We start from the raw sequence: 19,143 nt of genomic DNA, 5'->3' as shown, positions 1-19,143 counted from the left end.
AGCCAAGCTACACCTCCACCACCTTGGGCACATGTTCTCAGGTCATGGTTGCTCATATATGGCTCAGAATAAATCTCTTCCAATATCTTACAGTGTTTCACTCTTTTCATCGACAATATTGTTCATTCACTGAGATCTCTGGAAATCAGACTGTGCTCAAATTCTGATGGTACTGTTTTCCTGTTGTATGACCCAGAACAAGTTAAATTATTTCACCTTCAGGATGGAATCTGCAAAATAAGTATAATGACTTATCTCATAGATTCGTTGGCACGACTAACGAATGAGGTACTCAATGACACACTGCAATTGCCCTATAAATGTTAAACCATTGCCAAATCTGGTATTCTCCTAATGTCTTCGAGGGGTCCCCTAGAAAAAGGTCTCAAAGACTGTGAATCATAAGGGACTACCTTGCTAAGGAACCGGCAGGCATTGACAGTTGTACTCCGCAGAAAAAATAAATAAATAAAACAAAAAACTCCCCGCTCCGCCGCCCTCTTCTGGGGAAAAACTGGGGACTGGAAGGAGAACCCTAGAGGGCCAACAAGGCCCCTGGGCGTGGCTGGGCGGACAGCGCCTTTGACCGGCGGAACTCAACCTCCGACGGAACTCAACCTCAGTCGCTCGAGTTTCTTCCGCTTCCGTCGGGACTCCGCGAAGTGGACCGGAGTAAACATAACTTCCGGCCACACTGAGCGGTATCCTGAGCTGATTCCAGCTAGCTACTAGAGCGCCGCTGCCTACCAGGGTAGAGGGGAGCGCTGTAGTCGCTGTGGGGACCTCCGCGCCGCCAGACGTCCGTGACCATGTGGAGGCTACTGGCTCGCGCTGGTGCGCCGCTCCTGCGGGTGCGCTTGTCAGGTCAGAAATCCCTTTTGGTTCCTAAAGACTTTACCCCTCTTCCTCCCCCACCCTCTAGTGCTTTTCCTCCCTAACCCAAAAGGCGGCTCTGCATATGCTCGGTGAAGCACTGATTAGGGACTACGCTATCCCACCGCTAACCTCCACCGTAGGGGTTTGTGCAAGAGGGTCACAACTGCGTCTGGGAGTCGGCGCCCAGAGACCCCGGCTGGCCTTCTGCGGAGCCTGAGCCTCTGAGCACATTTAGTGGAACTCACATCCCAACCTCAAGACTCTTCCGGCGGAAGTACTTTTGGGCCGGCTTGGTGGCTCACGCCTTTAATCCCAGCACTTTGGGAGGCTGAGGTGGGCGGATCACTTGCGGTCAGGAGTTTGAAACCAGCCAGGCCAACATGGTGAAACCCTGTCTCTACTAAAAATACAAAAAAAATTAGCTGGGCGTGGTGGCGGGCGCCTGTAATCCCAGCTACTCCGGGTCTGAGGCAGGAGAATCTCTTGAACCCGGGAGGCGGAGGTTGCAGTAAGCCGAGATCGCGCCACTGCACTGGGGCCTGGGCGACAGAGTAAGACTCCGTCTCAAAAAAATAAAATAAATAAGAATAAGAAGTAGTATCTTTGGCCCAGGTTGTATCGGGGTCCTGGCCTTGTTACCTTCGTCGTTTAACTTGGTTTGTCTTTGTAGATTCTTGGGCACCCCTTCCCGCCAGTGCTGGCCTAAAGACACTGCTCCCAGTACCAGGTTTTGAAGGTGAGAGCTTGCCTTTCTGCTGTTTGTAAATCTTTCCTCTGATGGAAACCAGGAGAGGGTGGGAGATGACATAGGAGTGTTCTTGTGTTTCCCGTCCCCGTTCACTCTTTCAATAAATGTTTTTAGAGTGTACTGTCTTGCCAACCAATATTCTGAGCACTAGAAATAAAGAACAAAGGAAACCAAAAAAGTTCCCTCCTCTTAGGGAGCAGCGTCTAATGAGATAGCTCCCCTAACGCCTGCCACTGGTGTGTGGGCCATGGTCCACTCAGCCAGTAATCAGTTGGCCTGAAATCTGGATTTTTGGCCAGACACGGTGGTTCACGCCTGTAATCCCAGCACTTTAGGAGGCAGAGGCGGGTGGATCACTCCAGGCCAGGAGTTGGAGACCAGCCTGCCAACCTGGCGAAACCCTGTCTCTACTAAAAATACCAAAAATTAGGGGGTAGTGCACACCTGTAATCCCAGCTTCTCAGGAGGCCAGTGCACTCCAGTCTGGGCAACAGAGTGAGGCTTTGTCTCAAAAGAAAAAAAAAACTGGACTTTTGATGTTCTCTCCAAATAAGGTTCCATATATGCAGTCATCTAACGATGTGTGAAACAGCTCTGTTAAGATAAGCCACAATATTGTAAAACTAGTTTACTTTTTAAAAAAGAAATATACTGGAACCCTCAAAACAATGAATAGGGTCTGTACATCTGACGGTCTTCTGTACAGAACTGTTAAACCACTATATGTTTGGAAAGTACATTTGACTTGTAGGTGAAGGAAAGCATTACTAAGTTTCTCTGTAGCTGCATATAGAAGCTGAGGGGCAGCTTCTGAAACTCTGATAGTAATAATTTGATATTTCCTCAAACTCTTCTGTTTTGTATTTGTCTCCATTATAAAGCCATACTTGGTTCACTTTATAAATTTTTAAAAATAATTTATATGTTAATTTTTTTCCCCAAATTGTCAAGGATGATAAAGATGTCACATGTCTGGCCTGAAGTTTTGTCCGCCCACCCAAACCTGGCACACTGACCTGTGCAGGTCTCAGCATGAAAAGTCCCTGCATATATGAGAGAAAGAGCATTAATCAAAGGATTCCTAGGTTGTAAGTTTCTCAACAAGAATGTGGCAGAGCTAGAGAACTTAGATATTTTTATGTACAATATTCTTCCACTACCCCATTAACATCCAGAGAGGCAGAGAAATATGTGTATACATTTTTGTGACATGCTGTGTAGCTTTGCTGTTGAACTGGATGGCATAGACCAAATTATAAGATGTTTCTAGCCTTTGGGTTCCTCTTCTATAAAATGGAGATTAAAAATACTACCTGCCTAACGTCCCATTTTTTGATCTGGGTAATAGTGATGTGTGTTCATGTGTTCACTTTCTGGTAATTCACTGAGCTGTATATTTTCAGTTTGGCCCTTTGATATATCTGTGTTAAACTTTGACAAGTTAAAACTTTTTTAAAAGGGAGCCCTAAAAGAATATCAAGGCTATCCAGTTGTCTTAAAGATTAAGTGAACTAATGATTTCCAAAAAATCCCTGTTACAGTGTTAAGCACAGAGTTGGTGATTAATAAATGCATTTGGACTCAGAGGACAAAACTTTGCTATGTTTAAAGTTTTAGAAACATTTGCATTAGCCACTGTCATAGCCAGAAGATTCCATTGTCACTAAAAGCATCTGCAAAAATGCAATATACCTTTAGAATTACTATTCAGTGGTAACTTTTAAGACTTGCAGGCTGGATACGGTGGCTCACACTTGTAATCCCAACACTTTGGGAGGTAAAGGCAGGAAAATCACTTGAGGCCAGGAGTTTGAAACCAACCTAGGCAACATAGTGAGACCCTGTCTCTACCAAAAAACGAAGAAGAAAGAAATTAAGACTTTCTCCTGTTACAAATCTTTCTAGGAAGAAAACAGATCTTTTGAGATGTGTAGTTTTACTTTATCCTGGTTGTCTCTGCTCCTTTTAGATGTTTCCATTCCTGAAAAACCCAAGCTGAGATTTATTGAAAGGGCACCACTTGTGCCAAAAGTAAGAAGAGAGCCTAAAAATTTGAGTGACATACGGGGACCTTCCACTGAAGCTACAGAGTTCACAGAAGGCAATTTTGCAATCTTGGTGAGTGAATTCAGCATCAAGCAGCAATGGGATGGAAGCCAGGGAATAACAAAATCTCATAATCCTTGGGATAATTTAGTCTCTTCCTTTACAGTTTGTATTAGAACTGCCACCAGTAGCTCTTTAAACTGATACGTACAGAGGCTACTGAGTACCCAGTAAACATTTGGGTTATACATTTTTTTTTTAATGGAGAATGAAAATAATGTAAAAGCGGAAGGAAGAGGCTAATTTGCCCCATAATCAGATCATGAGATCTTTTCAAGCCCTGGTAAAATAAAACCACCCACAATTTAAGATGTGGAAAACAGCTGTTTCCTTACTTGTTGAGTAGCTTCCATGAAGACTTGATGTCAGCAGCTACACAGATGGGTGTGCACTAGGATTTATTTTCCACCAGGCAGCCAGAGTGATATTCTAAAGTCCCCTTCCTGCAGCCTAATCACCCCCACTGACCTCTCAGAACCTCCTGCCCACTCTCCCCATTCCTCACCCTACTCCATCCACATTGGCTTCTGTTCAACTTGCCAAGCCCTCTGCTGTGCCAGGGCCTTCACATAAGCCTTTCTTATGCCTGGCATACTCCTCTTTTCCCTTGGCTAGTTGTTCTTTTTATTCTGGCCTTAGCTTTAGATGTCACATCTTCAAAGAAGCCTTCCCTGGCTCTCCACTGAAATGGGTCCCCCTTCGCTGTCTTTATTACTATGTACCCTAGGCTTTTCCTTCGTGGGACTTACTAAAACTAAAGTTTTATTTTCAATTGTATCATTGAAGCCACAGTTACTAGAAGAGACAAAATAATAGAGCCCATGGAAGATATCAAAGTCCGCAAGTGTTTCTAATTCTCCCATTCACTTTTAGGCATTGGGTGGTGGCTACCTGCATTGGGGCCACTTTGAAATGATGCGCCTGACAATCAACCGCTCTATGGACCCCAAGAACATGTTTGCCATATGGCGAGTACCAGCCCCTTTCAAGCCCATCACTCGCAAAGGTGTTGGGCACCGCATGGGGGGAGGCAAAGGTTCCATTGACCACTACGTGACACCTGTGAAGGCTGGCCGCCTTGTAGTAGAGATGGGTGGGCGTTGTGAATTCAAAGAAGTGCAAGGTTTCCTTGACCAGGTTGCCCACAAGTTGCCCTTCGCAGCAAAGGCTGTGAGCCGCAAGACTCTAGAGAAGATGCGAAAAGATCAAGAGGAAAGAGAACGTAACAACCAAAACCCCTGGACGTTTGAGCGAATAGCCACTGCCAACATGCTGGGCATACGGAAAGTACTGAGCCCATATGACTTGACCCACAAGGGGAAATACTGGGGCAAGTTCTACATGCCCAAACGTGTGTAGTGACTGTAGGAGATAACTGTATATAGGCTATTGAAAGAAGGATTCTGCATTTATATTCCCCTCAGCCTACCCACTAATGTCTTTGGGTAGCTCTTAAGCCATAACTAAGGAGCAGCATATGAGATGATTTCTGAAAAACAATGTTATTTGTTGATTTAAAAAGAAAACTGTATTATATTTTTATTAAATAAAATTTGAACATCACTTCAGGATATAAATTCTCATTGGTCATTCTTAATCCCTTAAAAGATTAAGAAATAGGCCTGAATGACTGTGAAGAGTTCTTGGTTCTCCTGGGGTGTAAGATGAACATGAAGGCTGAAATAAATGTTTGTATTCCCCTATCTATGATGCAAGTCTCACTTAAATGTTTATACTGCCTTTTATATGTACACACTTCAGGAGCCAGTTTCTGTGATATTTTACTAGGTTTAAAACATATTTTTAGAGTAAGAAAAAAAACAACACTACGTAGATCAATTGATTCAACATTTATTGATGCCCAGTTACCCAGCTTCTCACAATCTTGGAAGGGGGATGTTGGACAATATGCAAGGAACATACCCTTTGCCTTTTAGCAAAAGGAACCAATAACAAAAGTTAGAACTGTGTGGCCTTTTCTAGGTCTGAAATTCTCCAAAGAGGGAGGGCGTTTGGCTCTATGTTTGTGCTCCTGCAGAATCTAGTACAGTGCTATGTGCCATGAAACACGTAAATTCTTACAGCTAGTGAATGAGGGCCCCCTGGGACTCAGATCCTCACAGCTCCAGCTCCCTGTTTGCCCAGATTAACGTTTTCCAGACGTAACCAGCTGCAGTGTTCTATCCCCTATTCAAATTAAAGGAAGCACAAATTAATAGAAATATTAAACCATTGGCTTTTGAAGGTGGGTAGAAAATAGCACTGACCAAAATATGTTTTAATCCCACTTTCTTAAAAAATAAGGTATCAAACAAATAATTTACTTTCAAAAGTACAAACTTAGCAGTTGTGTGCTGTTCACCATCGTATACTGTGATTTTTTAAATGGATTTTTGTTACATAATCACTAAATAAGTTATCTGCACTAGAACTCATATTCACATAGCTGGTTTTAAAGGTGAACACAACTGAACCTTGAATGGAATTGGGGACAGTATTTAGAACAGTTTTTCTTTATTTTTTTTTTTGAGACAGAATTTTGCTCTTGTTGCCCAGGCTGGAGTGCAGTGGCGCTCAGCTCAGCACAACCTCCGCCTCCTGCATTCATGCAGTTCTCATGCCTCAGCCTCCCAGGTAGCTGGGATTACAGGTGCAAGCCACCATACCTGGCTAATTTTGTATTTTTAGTAGGTATGTTGGTAAGGCTGGTCTCAAACTCCTGACCTCAGGTGATCCACCTGCCTCGGCCTCCCAAAGTGCTGGGATTACAGGCATGAGCCACCATGCCCGGCCTATAACAGTTTCTTACACATAAATTACTGGCCAGCAGTTTCAGCTAGCAACACAAATCAGGTGAGAGGTGAAGTGAGTGATAACCTCATTTCACCTTTCTCACCTGACACCTTTATCTGTTCTTTGTTATGGTTCACAAAGTGTTCTACTGATGTGTGAGTTCAGTCATACTATAAACCTGTTTCTTTTATTTTGTGGGCCTGTATTTCGTTACTGAACCACAGTCCTGGGGCCAGCCATCTTCTCCACAGATTAAGAGGCTGTTGCTAGAACCCCACCACGACCACCCACAGAAAAAGCACTTTATGTTGTGGTAATGGGGAGAAAGGTTGGTAGCATTTTTGCATAAGTCGATCAGCCTATTCCCAAGCGGCTTTGCACAGCCTCTGATAGTAACAAACTGTGTTCTCATTGGTACCTTAAAGAGTTTAGGAGTCAAACCCAAAGATTTGTTCCCGACTGAAATAAGAGCTTAATTATAAGTAATTAAGTCAGCAGATATTTGAGTACCTATAAGCAGCAGGCACTGTGCTAAACAGTGGGAACACAGCAGTGAGCAAGATAGGCATGTGCTTATCCTTAAACTTCACTTTTAAGACTACTACTGGAGCCTGAAAGAGGAAACAGATGTAGAGGGGTCAAAGGTGAGACCTAGAGGAGCTTGAAGAACAGAAGTGCCCAGACTTGACCAATTCACAGCAGTTCAAGTAAGATCCTGTTGAGTCAGGTGTGCTACGATAGCTGCCCCTTCACAGCCATACTGCACGTGCAGGCTGTAAGTTTCACTTCCTAAAGAGGCACCCACTCCACTTTCTTCTCTACCCTGCAGTCCTCCTTTAAGCCATCTGCCTATTCAGCTATGTATCTGTACTCCCTGTCCCTGTCCTCCACCCAATTCTGTATAAGTTTGTTCTTCTTTGCATAATTCTTAGTAGTTGATTGGTGCCCTGTTTCATAAGAAGTTTCATAATGGAAAGAGGAGAAGCTGATGAGGAGTCTGCGTGGAGAAGTGATGGTACCACAGAAGTGGAAGGAGGATTAGAAACGCCAGTCGATCAATCTGTGAGGGCTGTGGGAGATAACAGAAAAATGGAGGAAAAAAAAAATCATAGATTATATAGCGTGGTGTTCGTGGCTGGGATCACCAAATCCCTCTTACCCGGGGTAAGGGACTATATACACAAGGCTGTGTTAACTTTCATTAACCTTGAAAGGGAAGAAATTTAATTTGAATTTACTGTGTGGCTGGCCCTCTTCCAAAAAGTTGAAGATGCACCTTATTAAGAAAGAATTCTTGTTCCTTTTGTCACTTCCAGATACCAAGGCTCAAACTGTTTAGCAGGAATCAACATCCTTGACCTGTACAAAGCATTCTGCCACACCAGGTTATAGGACAGATTGCCACCTTCTGTCCCCCCATCTCCTCCCACAGACTACCTGCTAACAGCTCATTCTTCACTCACTTTTCTGTCTCTGAAACATCCCTTTCCTTAGTTTTCTCTACCCTTTATTAGCACTGAATCCCACCCAGATTAAGGCACCTAGAGTGCCCCCAAGACGCAAAGGTTTCAAGTAAGTGAAAGGCGGCCTGACCGTCCCCACAGATGGCTCACCTTTTTCAGGCAAATATGCTCCCAATGGTGGAAGCTAAGATGATCGCAAGGATAATACAGCAGATCATGATCATGATCTTCTTCTGCTCATCCAGACAAGGAAAGAAAGAACACATGAGAAACATCACTGCAAAAAGTATTCTGCAGGGAGACAAGTGCACGTGGACATGGAAGAGGGTATGAAGGAAGAGAGCAACAGAAGGAAAAAGGAGATGGATCTGGCTTCTAGGACCCAGAATGCCAACAGAAATGTTATTTTTGGTGAGACATTCAAAAGTTAGATCAAAAGGATCCCAGAGGATGTTTGGTGTGGTCATTCCGCCTTCTAGATAACATCATGACAGATCTCCCCCATTTTCTCCTGCAGCCAGACACTCCCAAGGACTGAACCAAATTCTTTTGGGGGGAACACCTCAAATCTGAAACACATAGGTACACTGCATTCTGTGAGAGTTAAACCTTATTCAAAAATTGCGCTTTTGAATCTGATCCAGCACGTGGCTTAAAAAGATGTGAACTGCATTCTAAAACCTGAATAAAAATCACCACACGGTGGCACCAGATCAGTGTTTCTGCATGGAGACAGAGCCAGAACCGTTTCACAATCAATACAAAGTCATTTTTATTTTTAAATTAGCAATAAAATAATCAAGTTTACATTTAAAAAATACAAATAACAACAAAAACCTTCACATGTCGTATTCCAAACTGTAAGCCCCAGGCCTCAATGTAAGAGGAGAGCAAAGGCCTTTAGTGATTTTGTCTCTTGTGGCTAGAGCCCATCCACTGTCTGACATCATAGCCATGGGCAAGAGGACCTCCCCTTGGCTCTGTCTGAGTGCTGGATTGTGACCGGCAGTAAGTAGCCTTTGCAAAGGAAGCTAACGTAACGGACAGTGCCTGGATTAAGGGTGCTCACCCTATCCTAGAAAGCATTAAAGTCAAAGCTGAAAATATACATGGTACCCAAAATCAAGGAGACTGCCAGAGAACAGGAGGGGATCTAAGGGATTTACCATTGGGTTAGCACAGACACTACACTTGAAGATTTCCTGGCGGCGGCGGCTGCTGCTGCTTCCATGATAAGAATTGAGTGAGACAAAGAACCTGCCAAACTCATTAACCCAGTAGCAGGAAGAGCTACTGTGTAGCCTGTGCTGTCCCCCAACTGACTCAGCCCTCCAGATGAGACATCCTGTAGGCCACATGAATATCAAATTACTGAGGGATGCTCTCAGGACAAGCCTAGCATAGGCAGCAGGCGGGGAAGGGTGTCAAAAAATTATACTTACTGTCTGCTAAGCAGAAGAACTTAATTGGGATCAATTTAGCTCACTCCAGAGTTCTCATTTTATTCTCCCAGTATTCATCCAGAAAACAAGTTTCTTGATGATATGGGAAGATCACATTTCCACAAGGATTCATTTGCAGGTAAGTAAATATCCTTTACCCAATTTTTATCCTGGCTCAAAGTTGGCTTTCTTTTTTTTTTGAGGTCATAATAGCTTCCATTTTTATTTCCTACTTCCTGAGAGACACACACGTATGTGTACATACATCTCATACACAATTAGAATACATCTGGAACACATGAGTGAATACACCAGTGTCATGAAATATTTCCAGCTTAGGATTCTAGCACCTTGTCCCTTGCCCAATTTAAAATCCCTGATTATTTGTGGCCCCAAGGCAATAGTTTCACAAAGCATCGCTTTCTAACAATGAACAGCCAGTTTCTAAGACTCAGACATGGAAACATATTCCATATCCTCAGCCTTTTGCAAAGCGTAACTTCAGCTGACTGTATCACCCTGGTCCCTCCTTGAGTAAATACGAGAGACTACAACACAGAGAAAAATCCAAGTTGCCCCCCAAGCTGAACAACTAAGAGCTTAATTTAAGGCTGAATTTCAAACAAGTCAGCTCTTCAGACTAAAATGACATCTGCCAGTCCCTCATGTTTTCAGGACATAGGGACAACAAACAGGATTGGCATCCTGCCAGGTAGAAGACGCAGATCCAAGCCTTATTGTTGCCAAACTTAGAAGAATCCTTCTGCTTTGTTAAAGATACTCCCCTACAAAAAAAACATTGCAGTTTCTGGGAGAATACTCCATGAGGTAGAAAAATACAGCACCTTGGGAGGGTCTCACAAGAGCTTTCCCAGGTGCAAGGCATAATCTGACACACCACAGGGAGGAAGGAAGCTGGGTAGTTCACACAGTCCAGGAGAAAAGGTACTTGAGAGCTGGTGGGGCACGAGGAGGCTCTGAGGAGAACTCAGGGTCGCATCAGGTAGATCACATTCCCCCAGGGCTAGATTGTTAGCTGAGTCAGGTCCAAGGGTGGTCGCAAGGAAACAAAGGAACGGGTTGCACTCGCTCTCAGGAAGGCCATTCAGACTCCATTCTCATCTGAAGACAAGGGTGGCCACACCAGGCTGGAGTGAAATCAGTTTCTAGGAGGCAGGGAAAGGAGGAGCTGATCAATACACACGAAGGCGGCAAAGGGCAACAGAAGGAGTCAGCCACAAACCTAGAAGGTGGGGAGGAAAGACCAGCAATCACTATGAAATACACAAACCCAGGACAGAACCTGGAGTTAAATATCCTACTGTATAAAGGACAAAAGGCCCTACTATGAGAGGGAAAAAAAATAGAAAAGCCTCTAGGCCTTTTATAAGCCTTCTCACAGGCTGTCCACACCCATGAAGACGTGGTGGGAAGGGACAATCCCTAGTGAAAACACCTGCTCTGCAGGTCCCACAGCAGCACTACCACAAAGACAGGCTGCAGGAGCTGCTTTCGGGTTCTCGATCTTCATGAACTCCCTGCTGCCTTTCTTTTAGAAAGCAGAAGGGCACAATGAAAAGCACATGGAAAAAGTTCAGGAGTCGTATTATGGTGGCTCCACCTTATGAGCTATGTAGCCCTGGGCAAGTTCCTTAACTTCATTGCTCTTTCCCCGTCTGTAAAATGAGGATACTATGAACTTAGAGCAAGCAGCTGGCGCATTACTAGGAAATATAAACACACCGTCTGCCCTCCTGTTCAGAGACCTCTCCCCCGTGGGTGACATGGAGGAAAAGGGGAGTCCAGACCTAGGCAACACATCAGTTTTGACTTTTATTAGGGAACATGGAATAAACTACAAAAAAAAAGCAGCTTAACAACTGCTCAGCAATTTAGCAGGTTAAAGATACGTTAGTCAACCAAAAACAACGTATTAACTAGTCTGCTCCTCTTTGAGGAGTTACGTCCTGAAAAATGATTCATACACCTTCTGAAGTCCTGGAATTAGGAATAGAAAGGGGCACCACGAATTTGCATATCACCTTTCATCCAAGGATATGGAAAAATAACAACTATTCTATCTTTTTAAAATTTCAACATCTATTTCAATCAGATTGTTCAGAGTCAAAACAAAATTTAAACTTCACCTGCAAAAAAGTCAAGGGCTAGACTCCAAGTGCCAGAAAAAATGGAGGGGGGGAAATCAACAAACCACCTGTCTATGAGAGGTTGCTCATCTCACTGTTGCTTATCTTTCAAGATGAAGTTGAATGCTCAATGCTATAATAAGCTGACTTTTAGATCCTCTGGTCACATGGAAGGAAGGAGGAATAAGAAGAGACACACTGAAACAAATATAAAAGAAAGGCACAGCTCTGGGTATTGGCAGGGTATTATGTGCCAAGTCTTAAAAATGTTTATACCTCTTATCTCAGTAATCCAACTTATATGAGTTGATAATAAAGACAAAATTTAAATGAGAAAAATATTAAATAAGGTCACACTGTTAGCTATAGCAAAATAACATAAACCTCCAACATTGTGAAAATGTTAAATATTTGAGAGGATGACCACAATCTCATATTGGAAATTAGATTTACAAAGAGATTTTAATGCTGTGGAGTGATGCTTATAATTTTGTAACTGGGTAAAAAACTATGGATAATATAGTCTGAACTATGTAAAACTATGTCTGAGTGTGTGAACATGCCACAAGGTTATCAGCAATAATATTAAAAGTTCATTAGTTTTAATTTTCTGTATTGTATAGATTTTTTTTTTTTTACAATATATGCTATATTTTATTCAGAAAAATATTTTAAAAGTCACTGGCTGGGCGCAGTGGCTTATGCCTGTAATCCCAGCACTTTGGGAGGCCAAGGCAGGTGGATCACTTGAGTCCAGGAGTTCAAGACCAGCCTGGGTGACATGACAAAACCCCGTCTCCACAAAAAATATAAAAGTTATCCTGGCGTGTTGGTGTACACCTATAGTCCCAGCTACACAGAAGGCTGAGGCGGAAGGACACTTGAGCCTGGGAGGCAGAGGATGCGGTGAGCTGAGATCACACCACTGTGCTCCAGCCTGGGCAACAGAGCAAGACACCATCTCAAAAAAAAAAAAAAATTTTTTGTTTTAAAGTCACTAAAGTCTTAACAGTCCCAATAACCAGATTGATATGCTCACTACTATTAAACGTGATTCAGGCCAGGCGGGGTGGCTCACGCCTATAATCCCAGCACTTTGGGAGGCTGAGGCAGGTGAATCACCTGGGGTCAGGGGTTTGAGACCAGCATGGCCAACATGGTGAAACCTCGTCTCTACTAAAACTACAAAAATTAGCCAGGCATGGTGGCAGGCGCCTGTAATCCCAGCTACTTGGGAGGCTGAGGCAGGAGAATTGCTTGAACCCAGGAGGCAGAGTTTGCAGAGCTGAGATCACGCCATTGCACTCCAGCCTGGGGCATAAGAACGAGACTTCGTCTCAAAAAACAAACAAACAAAAAACAACAACAACCAAAAAAAGGTGATTCAGGCTGGACGCAGTGGCTCACGCCTGTAGTCCCAGCACTTCCCAAGGCTGAGGCGGGCGAATCACCTGAGGTCAGGAGTTCGAGGCCATTCTGGCCAACATGGCAAAACCCCACCTCTACTAATAATACAAAAATTAGCCGGGCACAGTGGCATGTGCCTGTAGTCCCAGCTACTCAGGAGGCTGAGGCAGAAGAATCGCTTGAATCCAGGAGGCGGAGGCTGCAGTGAGCCAAGATCATGCCACTGCACTCCAGCCTGAGACAGAAGGAGACTCTGTCTCAAAAAAACAGTGATTCAGTGAAAAGTCTATCATTTTTAACAAATTTTCAAGAAAATTAACAGTCTAAATTTTAACATCACTATCCTCTAAGGTTCTCTAGGCTTTACAGATAAGTGGCTACCTTCTTTTACAAAGAGAAGCTAGGTCCACTATTAGCTGTGTGAACTTGGCCCTATTATTCAACATTCTCTTTGACTGAGTTTCTTTGTCTGTAAAATGTGCATAATACTGTATCTGTCTCCAAAGACGTTGTAAGGATTCAATGATACATGTATAAGGTGTTTAGTACATTGTCTGGGACAATGCAACACTCAAAAGTGTGTTAACTGTCATCATTTAAGACCCAGTCAGCAACAGAGAAAACTCTGCAGATCCAAATCCCAATTCAGAGCTTCCTTTACATTGAAAAGGATACAGAAAGTAAAGCCCAACAACCATGAAAATCAGTAAGAATTCAGAAGACAAGACTCCAGATCCAAGACAGAGATGTACCCAACTTAGAAGCATGCTTCCTGAGTAAGGGGAGTCACATGGGGTGCTCAGGTATGCTAGGAGAAGTGGTGAGAAATATGACAAGACAGAGATTGGGGACAGAATCTACAGGATAAGAACAGAGACCTCACCCATGTACTGCAGCCAGAAACCAACAGAACTGTAAGGAGATAAAGAATCCACAGGCTACTGAAAGTTGTAGAAAGCTCAGTGTCCAAGGACAATCAGGGGGAAAGAAGAGGAATTTGAAATTCCAAGCTAATTTCCTCTTGAGCAGCCAAATCCAGAGTCCCCAAGAACCATTTGTTTACTTACATTTCAGTGCAGCAGCCTCTTAGGCCACTCTTAGCTCATCCCAACGGAAAGTCCAATAATCAATGCTAAAATGCCCAGCAACACAACTACTAGCACAATGATAATTATCAATTTCTGGAGAGAGGAATAAGACAAAAACAAATCATTACTACAAACAACCAAAAAAATAACTACTCATCCAAAACCCAACCCCTGTCACCTCTATATAGAAAATATCTTACCAATCTGAATAAGAGGCCTATGTCTCTACATACAGACATCCTTCTAGGATACTTTATTTATTTTTAAGACAGAGTTTTTCTCTATCACTCAGGCTAGAGTGCAGGGGCATGATCATGGCTCACCATAGCCTCGACCTCCTGGGCTCAAGTGATCCTCCTGCCTCAGCCTCCTGAGTACCTAGGACTATAGGCATGCACCACCATGTTCAGCTCATTTTTTTTATTTTTGTAGAGACAGGGTCTTCTCATGTTCCCCAGTCTGGTCTCAAATTCCTGGGCTCAAGCAATCCTCTCACCTCGGCCTCCCAAAGTTCTGGAATTATAGGCATGAATTGCCACACCCAGCCTAGGACACTGTAAATTTCTTAAATTACCTCTAGGCTAGGAATGCCAGCAGAGGGAAATATGGGGCCTCTCTCAGCTCTCAGCTCACACTGCAGTTCTGTGTATGTGGAGAGATAGAATCAGAGCCACTATCATGGGGTCTCTAAGGAGCAGTTGGCCAAGATAAAAAGTGACTGACAGATTTTTTTCGTTTTAAGAGGGAATGTAAAGGCATTTTTGATAGAGTTCTAATCTCCTACTTTTGTCCATTTGTCCCCTAAAGTACACTCCTACCTGTCAGGCCCAGTACACTGCCTGGATATCAGAAAATACCACCTAGCCTAGATTCACCATGTAAAATAACTATCCAGTCCCCTAAATCCCTGCATAAGCAATAGGTAAAGTTGGAAGAAAAACAAAGAACTAAAGAACAACAGTATAAGAGCCCAAGAGAACCCATCAAAGGAGAAAAGTCTAAAAAGCAGAAGCCACCAGAGCCGAATATCCACAGTCGTGAGCACAGAAGCCTAGAAGTCCTTAAGCAGCAGGGGCACCAGAGGGTGGGCAAATACTGTGGGGTGGAAGAAAGAGAATGATTGGGATCTGAACTTGAATCCCAGTGCCTCTACTTACTAGGTGGCCTGAAGCCAGTTACTGAGTCGCTGACCCTCAACTGTCTCATTTATAAAGTAGAAATAACAGGTGCTCCATCAGATATGAGATAATATATACATAGCAGTTAGCATGTGCTAGGTACAAGGTAGAGAAAAAGAGAAGGGAGGTGGAGCTTGGGCGCCTGGAGTGGAAGACAATGAAGAGAAGGTTTCTGAACAGAGGAGTCAAGTGTAACATCTGAAAGGCTCATGAGCTAAGTCCAGGAGAAGATTAGCAGCAGCACCTGGGCCGTGCATCCATCCTACAGAACTGCCTTTCAAGTGTGGGTTCTTGGGGAGATAGCTTGTGAGCCAGATCCATGCAAGGCACACCTGGGAAGGAAGGGCAAGCAGCCGGTCTCTAGGAAAAGCTGAGGGAGGGGTTGATGAGGCCACGACAGGGAGGGAGGTGTGGGCTCAAGGACACAGGTGGCCGTGGCCAGGGAGAGGAGATGCTAGTAAGACAGCTGAGACTAAGGACAGCTGAGACGAAGGTGCTCACCCTCCGGGCTTCACTCTGATACTTGACAGCCTTTTTGGTATCTGCCACGGCCCGCTCCACGAAGCCCACTGACTGGTCCATGTTGTTCTCGATACGGTCAATCATGGATCCCTTTCCCCAGATGCAAGAGGTGGTGGCAGCAGAAACAGAGACAGGGAGAGGGAAGAGAAAGAGCGAGACACAGCAAACAAAATGGACTCTCTTCTCTGAAGGCCACAGGAGAGTCTCACCTTCCGGGCCTGACTCTGGTATTTCACAGCTTTTTTCGTTTCATCTCGTGCCTTCTCCACGTGGTCCACTGTGTGCATGACATTCAACTCTATGTTATCTAACATCTCACCCTGCAAAGAACAGACTCTGGTCACACCCAGCAAACGTCTCAGATCAGTCCTAGCCAATGTGGGGAAGGGATTCTCTTTCTTATAATCTTCGGTGGCAAGAGGAGCATCCAGAAACCTTGATGCATGGCCTTCCACAGGACACCCATTCACAGTCCTTGGTGGTGGGGTGGCGGTCACTTGTTCAAGAAGCATTCACTGAATTTTACTACTTCTCTGTGACCAGCACTCCACCGGGCATCTAGAACATACTGTCTAGATGCCTGGTAACTACCTATAAATATACTCTGAGGTATTCCCAGACAACCTTTGTTTTTTTTTTTTACACTTAAGCACATGGAGAGGAACCGAAATAAGGATAACTCATTGTTCTTAGGACATCACTAGGATGCTGGCCTCTTCCTGGTCATTCAGACCTGAATCAACATCATTCAGCCTGAATTGAGTACATTCACTAACTGCGGAAGAGTGCCTGGCACACAGTAGGTGCTCAATAACTATCTGGGGTGGGGAACATTTGCTTTCTCTAAGTTATTTCCAGGCCCTTTAACTGACAGACATTAGGTTTACCCAAGCTGTTTGGTTATATCTTCCCTTCCAGACAGTGGTCTCTTGATAAGCTTCCCAACCATTTCCTAGCAATCACTTCCTGATAGCGAAGTTTGATCATTCCAATTAATCTTAGTCATCTTAGGAATTCTCAACTACCCAACCCAACTCTATCACTTTATGGCAGTCTGTAAACAGAACAAGGCACTTACCACCATTTGAATCTCAAGCCAGTTCCTCGGCAAGGCAGTATGGGGGAAAAGAAGAGGTGGAATGGAGGGACTTGAGAAATGGTCTCAGAGGCCAGCCGGGAATAGGGGGAAAGCACCCAGGCCCTCAGCAGGAAACCAATGTCAAAAACTAGTCAAGGGTGCTCGGGCTTCAACTAGGTTTTGCAGTCTGCCTACTACGGAAGCAATTTTCTCTCCCATCCAGGTGTCAGAGCAGCACAGCACCATGACCCTCTGGCACACTTAACTGTCCCATAAGAACTAGGAACCATCTGACTATGTGAAACTCGAACCCTATGCAGTCAATCCAGAATTCTATCCCGAGCAAGCGTGCCTGGGACAAAGTGAGCTGTCAAACTAAGCACCAAAAGTGTTTCGAGTCTTCCTGTCAATGCTATTTTACTACTCCTTCATTCATGTTGTTGTCTGCTTTGTGCCTTAGCAAAAGGTGCCAAAAAATAAAAACAGGAAAAAAAAAAAGGAAAAAAAAATAAAAATTTCTGTGAAACCTAAGTTTTCCCTGTGAACTAGAGAAAAGATCACATTTTCAATGTCACCAGTGAACTAGTCCATATCAGGAGGCTGTTTTAAAACATCACCATTAGGAGCCCCCATTTCTGATTTTTAAAAAAGAAGAGAAAGAAAAAAAGACAAATCCTGGAAGGTCAGGCTGCAGTGAGCTGTGATCACGCCACTGCACTCCAGCTTGTGCAACAGAGCAATACCCCATCTTTTTTTTTTTTTTTTTTTTTTTTGAGGCGGAGTCTCGCTCTGTCGCCCAGGCTGGAGCGCAGTGGCCCGATCTCGGGTCACTGCAAGCTCCGCCTCCCGGGTTCCCGCCATTCTCCTGCCTCAGCCTCCCGAGTAGCTGGGACTACAGGCGCCGCCACCACACCCGGCTAATTTTTTGTATTTTTAGTAGAGACGGGGTTTCACTGTGTTAGCCAGGATGGTCTCGATCTCCTGACCTCGTGATCCACCCGTCTCGGCCTCCCAAAGTGCTGGGATTACAGGCTTGAGCCACCGCGCCCGGCCTAATACCCCATCTTAAAAAAAAAAAAATCAAAACTCTGGGGGAACTAGGTTAAGTGACAGAACACAAAACCCTGTATCAACTAGCAACGACTGCAAGGCCAAGGGGATGGGCAAGAACGACAAGGCTAAGATCACCCAAAGTGTCAACATTCAATTTGAATGCACACTTTCCCATGGGATTCTGTTTCTCCTTTATGCAAATTCCCAATGGTTCTCCCACCCTACCTCACTGGCTTCCAGTATTCCCTTCCTCCCTGTTCTCAGGCAAAAGGGAAAAGCCTGAGTTTTCCTCTCCCCGCTCCCCACGCTGGGACTCAGTACCACTTACCTGATTCTCCACCAGCATAGCAATGTCCATAAACATGTCATGAAGCTCCTTGATGCTGCTCTCCAGCCTCACAATGTCCTTGTGCCGTCCCTCAATCTCACTGAGGGCTTGCTTGGAAATCTGTGAGTCAATGATCTATAACAGGCCACACACAGACAGACTGTCAGCTACCCCTGCGAGAAAGCCTGCCACAGCCCTCACGCACACTCCTGGGGAGCTCCTTGCCTCCCTGAACTCCCTGCACCTGTGGCTCCCCGTCCACCTGCTGGACTGCATGAGCTCCACAGTGGCCTCCCTGCTCACGAGAGGGACGTGCTATCCAAGCACACAGGGCACTCACCCCAGAAGTGAAGATGGCCGGGTTGCCGCTCTCCAACATCTCCTCCAGCTCCTCATCTGTTGTCTTTTTGCCAGCTTTGTAACAAAAGAATTAGAGCGTCAAATATAAGATCATAGTGAAACACCATTTGATAAGGTCCCTGAAAATCAGGAATGTGACTTCCCTATAAAGACCATGGCCTTTACAACACTCCCCCAATTGCCTTCTGACTCATCTTATTTCTCCCCTAACCCAAGCCATCCTTAACATTATCAGCAGTTACCTTCCTAAAGTACATATCTCATTACAGTGCTTCCCAGCTCAGAACATTTCCTTGCACCATTCACTACACTATGGCGTCCAAGACCCTCATAACATGCTAGTTCATGGGCAAGCCCTCCCTCAATCCATCCTAACCTTACGCTACTCCAGACACACCCTTTTTCCAGACCCTGGACAACCTGCCACTGCTAAACACACTTGCTCTGTCTTGATTACGTTCATACCATTCCTCTCACCCAAAGCACCTTTCACTCCACAGGGCCCTGCCTTCCACATTACTAAATTCCTAAAAGGTATGGTTTTATTTATTTAT

The 19,143-nt window shown here is 44.4% G+C and overlaps 2 protein-coding genes across 15 annotated transcripts in view; one reads left to right on the top strand and one right to left on the bottom strand.

Annotated features, from left to right (window-relative positions):
• The first annotated feature begins 599 nt into the window (after positions 1-599).
• On the top strand, positions 600-5,307 carry MRPL16 (mitochondrial ribosomal protein L16). Its single transcript, XM_003909779.3, has 4 exons — positions 600-864; positions 1,547-1,612; positions 3,594-3,742; positions 4,604-5,307. Exons 1-4 carry the CDS (start codon positions 810-812, stop codon positions 5,087-5,089), a joined length of 756 nt encoding a protein of 251 aa, XP_003909828.1. The 5' UTR covers positions 600-809; the 3' UTR covers positions 5,090-5,307.
• Positions 5,308-5,561: 254 nt separating this feature from the next.
• Positions 5,562-19,143, bottom strand: part of STX3 (syntaxin 3) — a 51,799-nt gene continuing 38,217 nt past the window's right edge. For 2 of the 14 annotated variants that reach the window (XM_031653608.1, XM_031653607.1), the window contains exons 7-10: positions 18,570-18,643; positions 18,230-18,364; positions 15,980-16,090; positions 5,562-7,592 (exon numbers count right to left, since the gene is read on the bottom strand). In XM_031653608.1, the coding sequence (XP_031509468.1) occupies positions 7,488-7,592; positions 15,980-16,090; positions 18,230-18,364; positions 18,570-18,643 (425 nt within the window). In that variant the 3' untranslated portion in view covers positions 5,562-7,487. Of the gene's footprint in view, positions 10,672-13,159; positions 14,164-15,749; positions 15,861-15,979; positions 16,091-18,229; positions 18,365-18,569; positions 18,644-19,143 lie in introns of those variants that run through there. The other 12 variants (XM_021925698.2, XM_021925699.2, XM_021925701.2 and 9 more) reach the window with 12 other exon arrangements.

This window comes from Papio anubis, chromosome 12, assembly GCF_008728515.1.
Source record: "Papio anubis isolate 15944 chromosome 12, Panubis1.0, whole genome shotgun sequence".
NCBI classification, from domain to species: Eukaryota; Metazoa; Chordata; class Mammalia; order Primates; family Cercopithecidae; genus Papio; species Papio anubis.
This window is presented reverse-complemented; position numbering and strand designations above follow the sequence as displayed.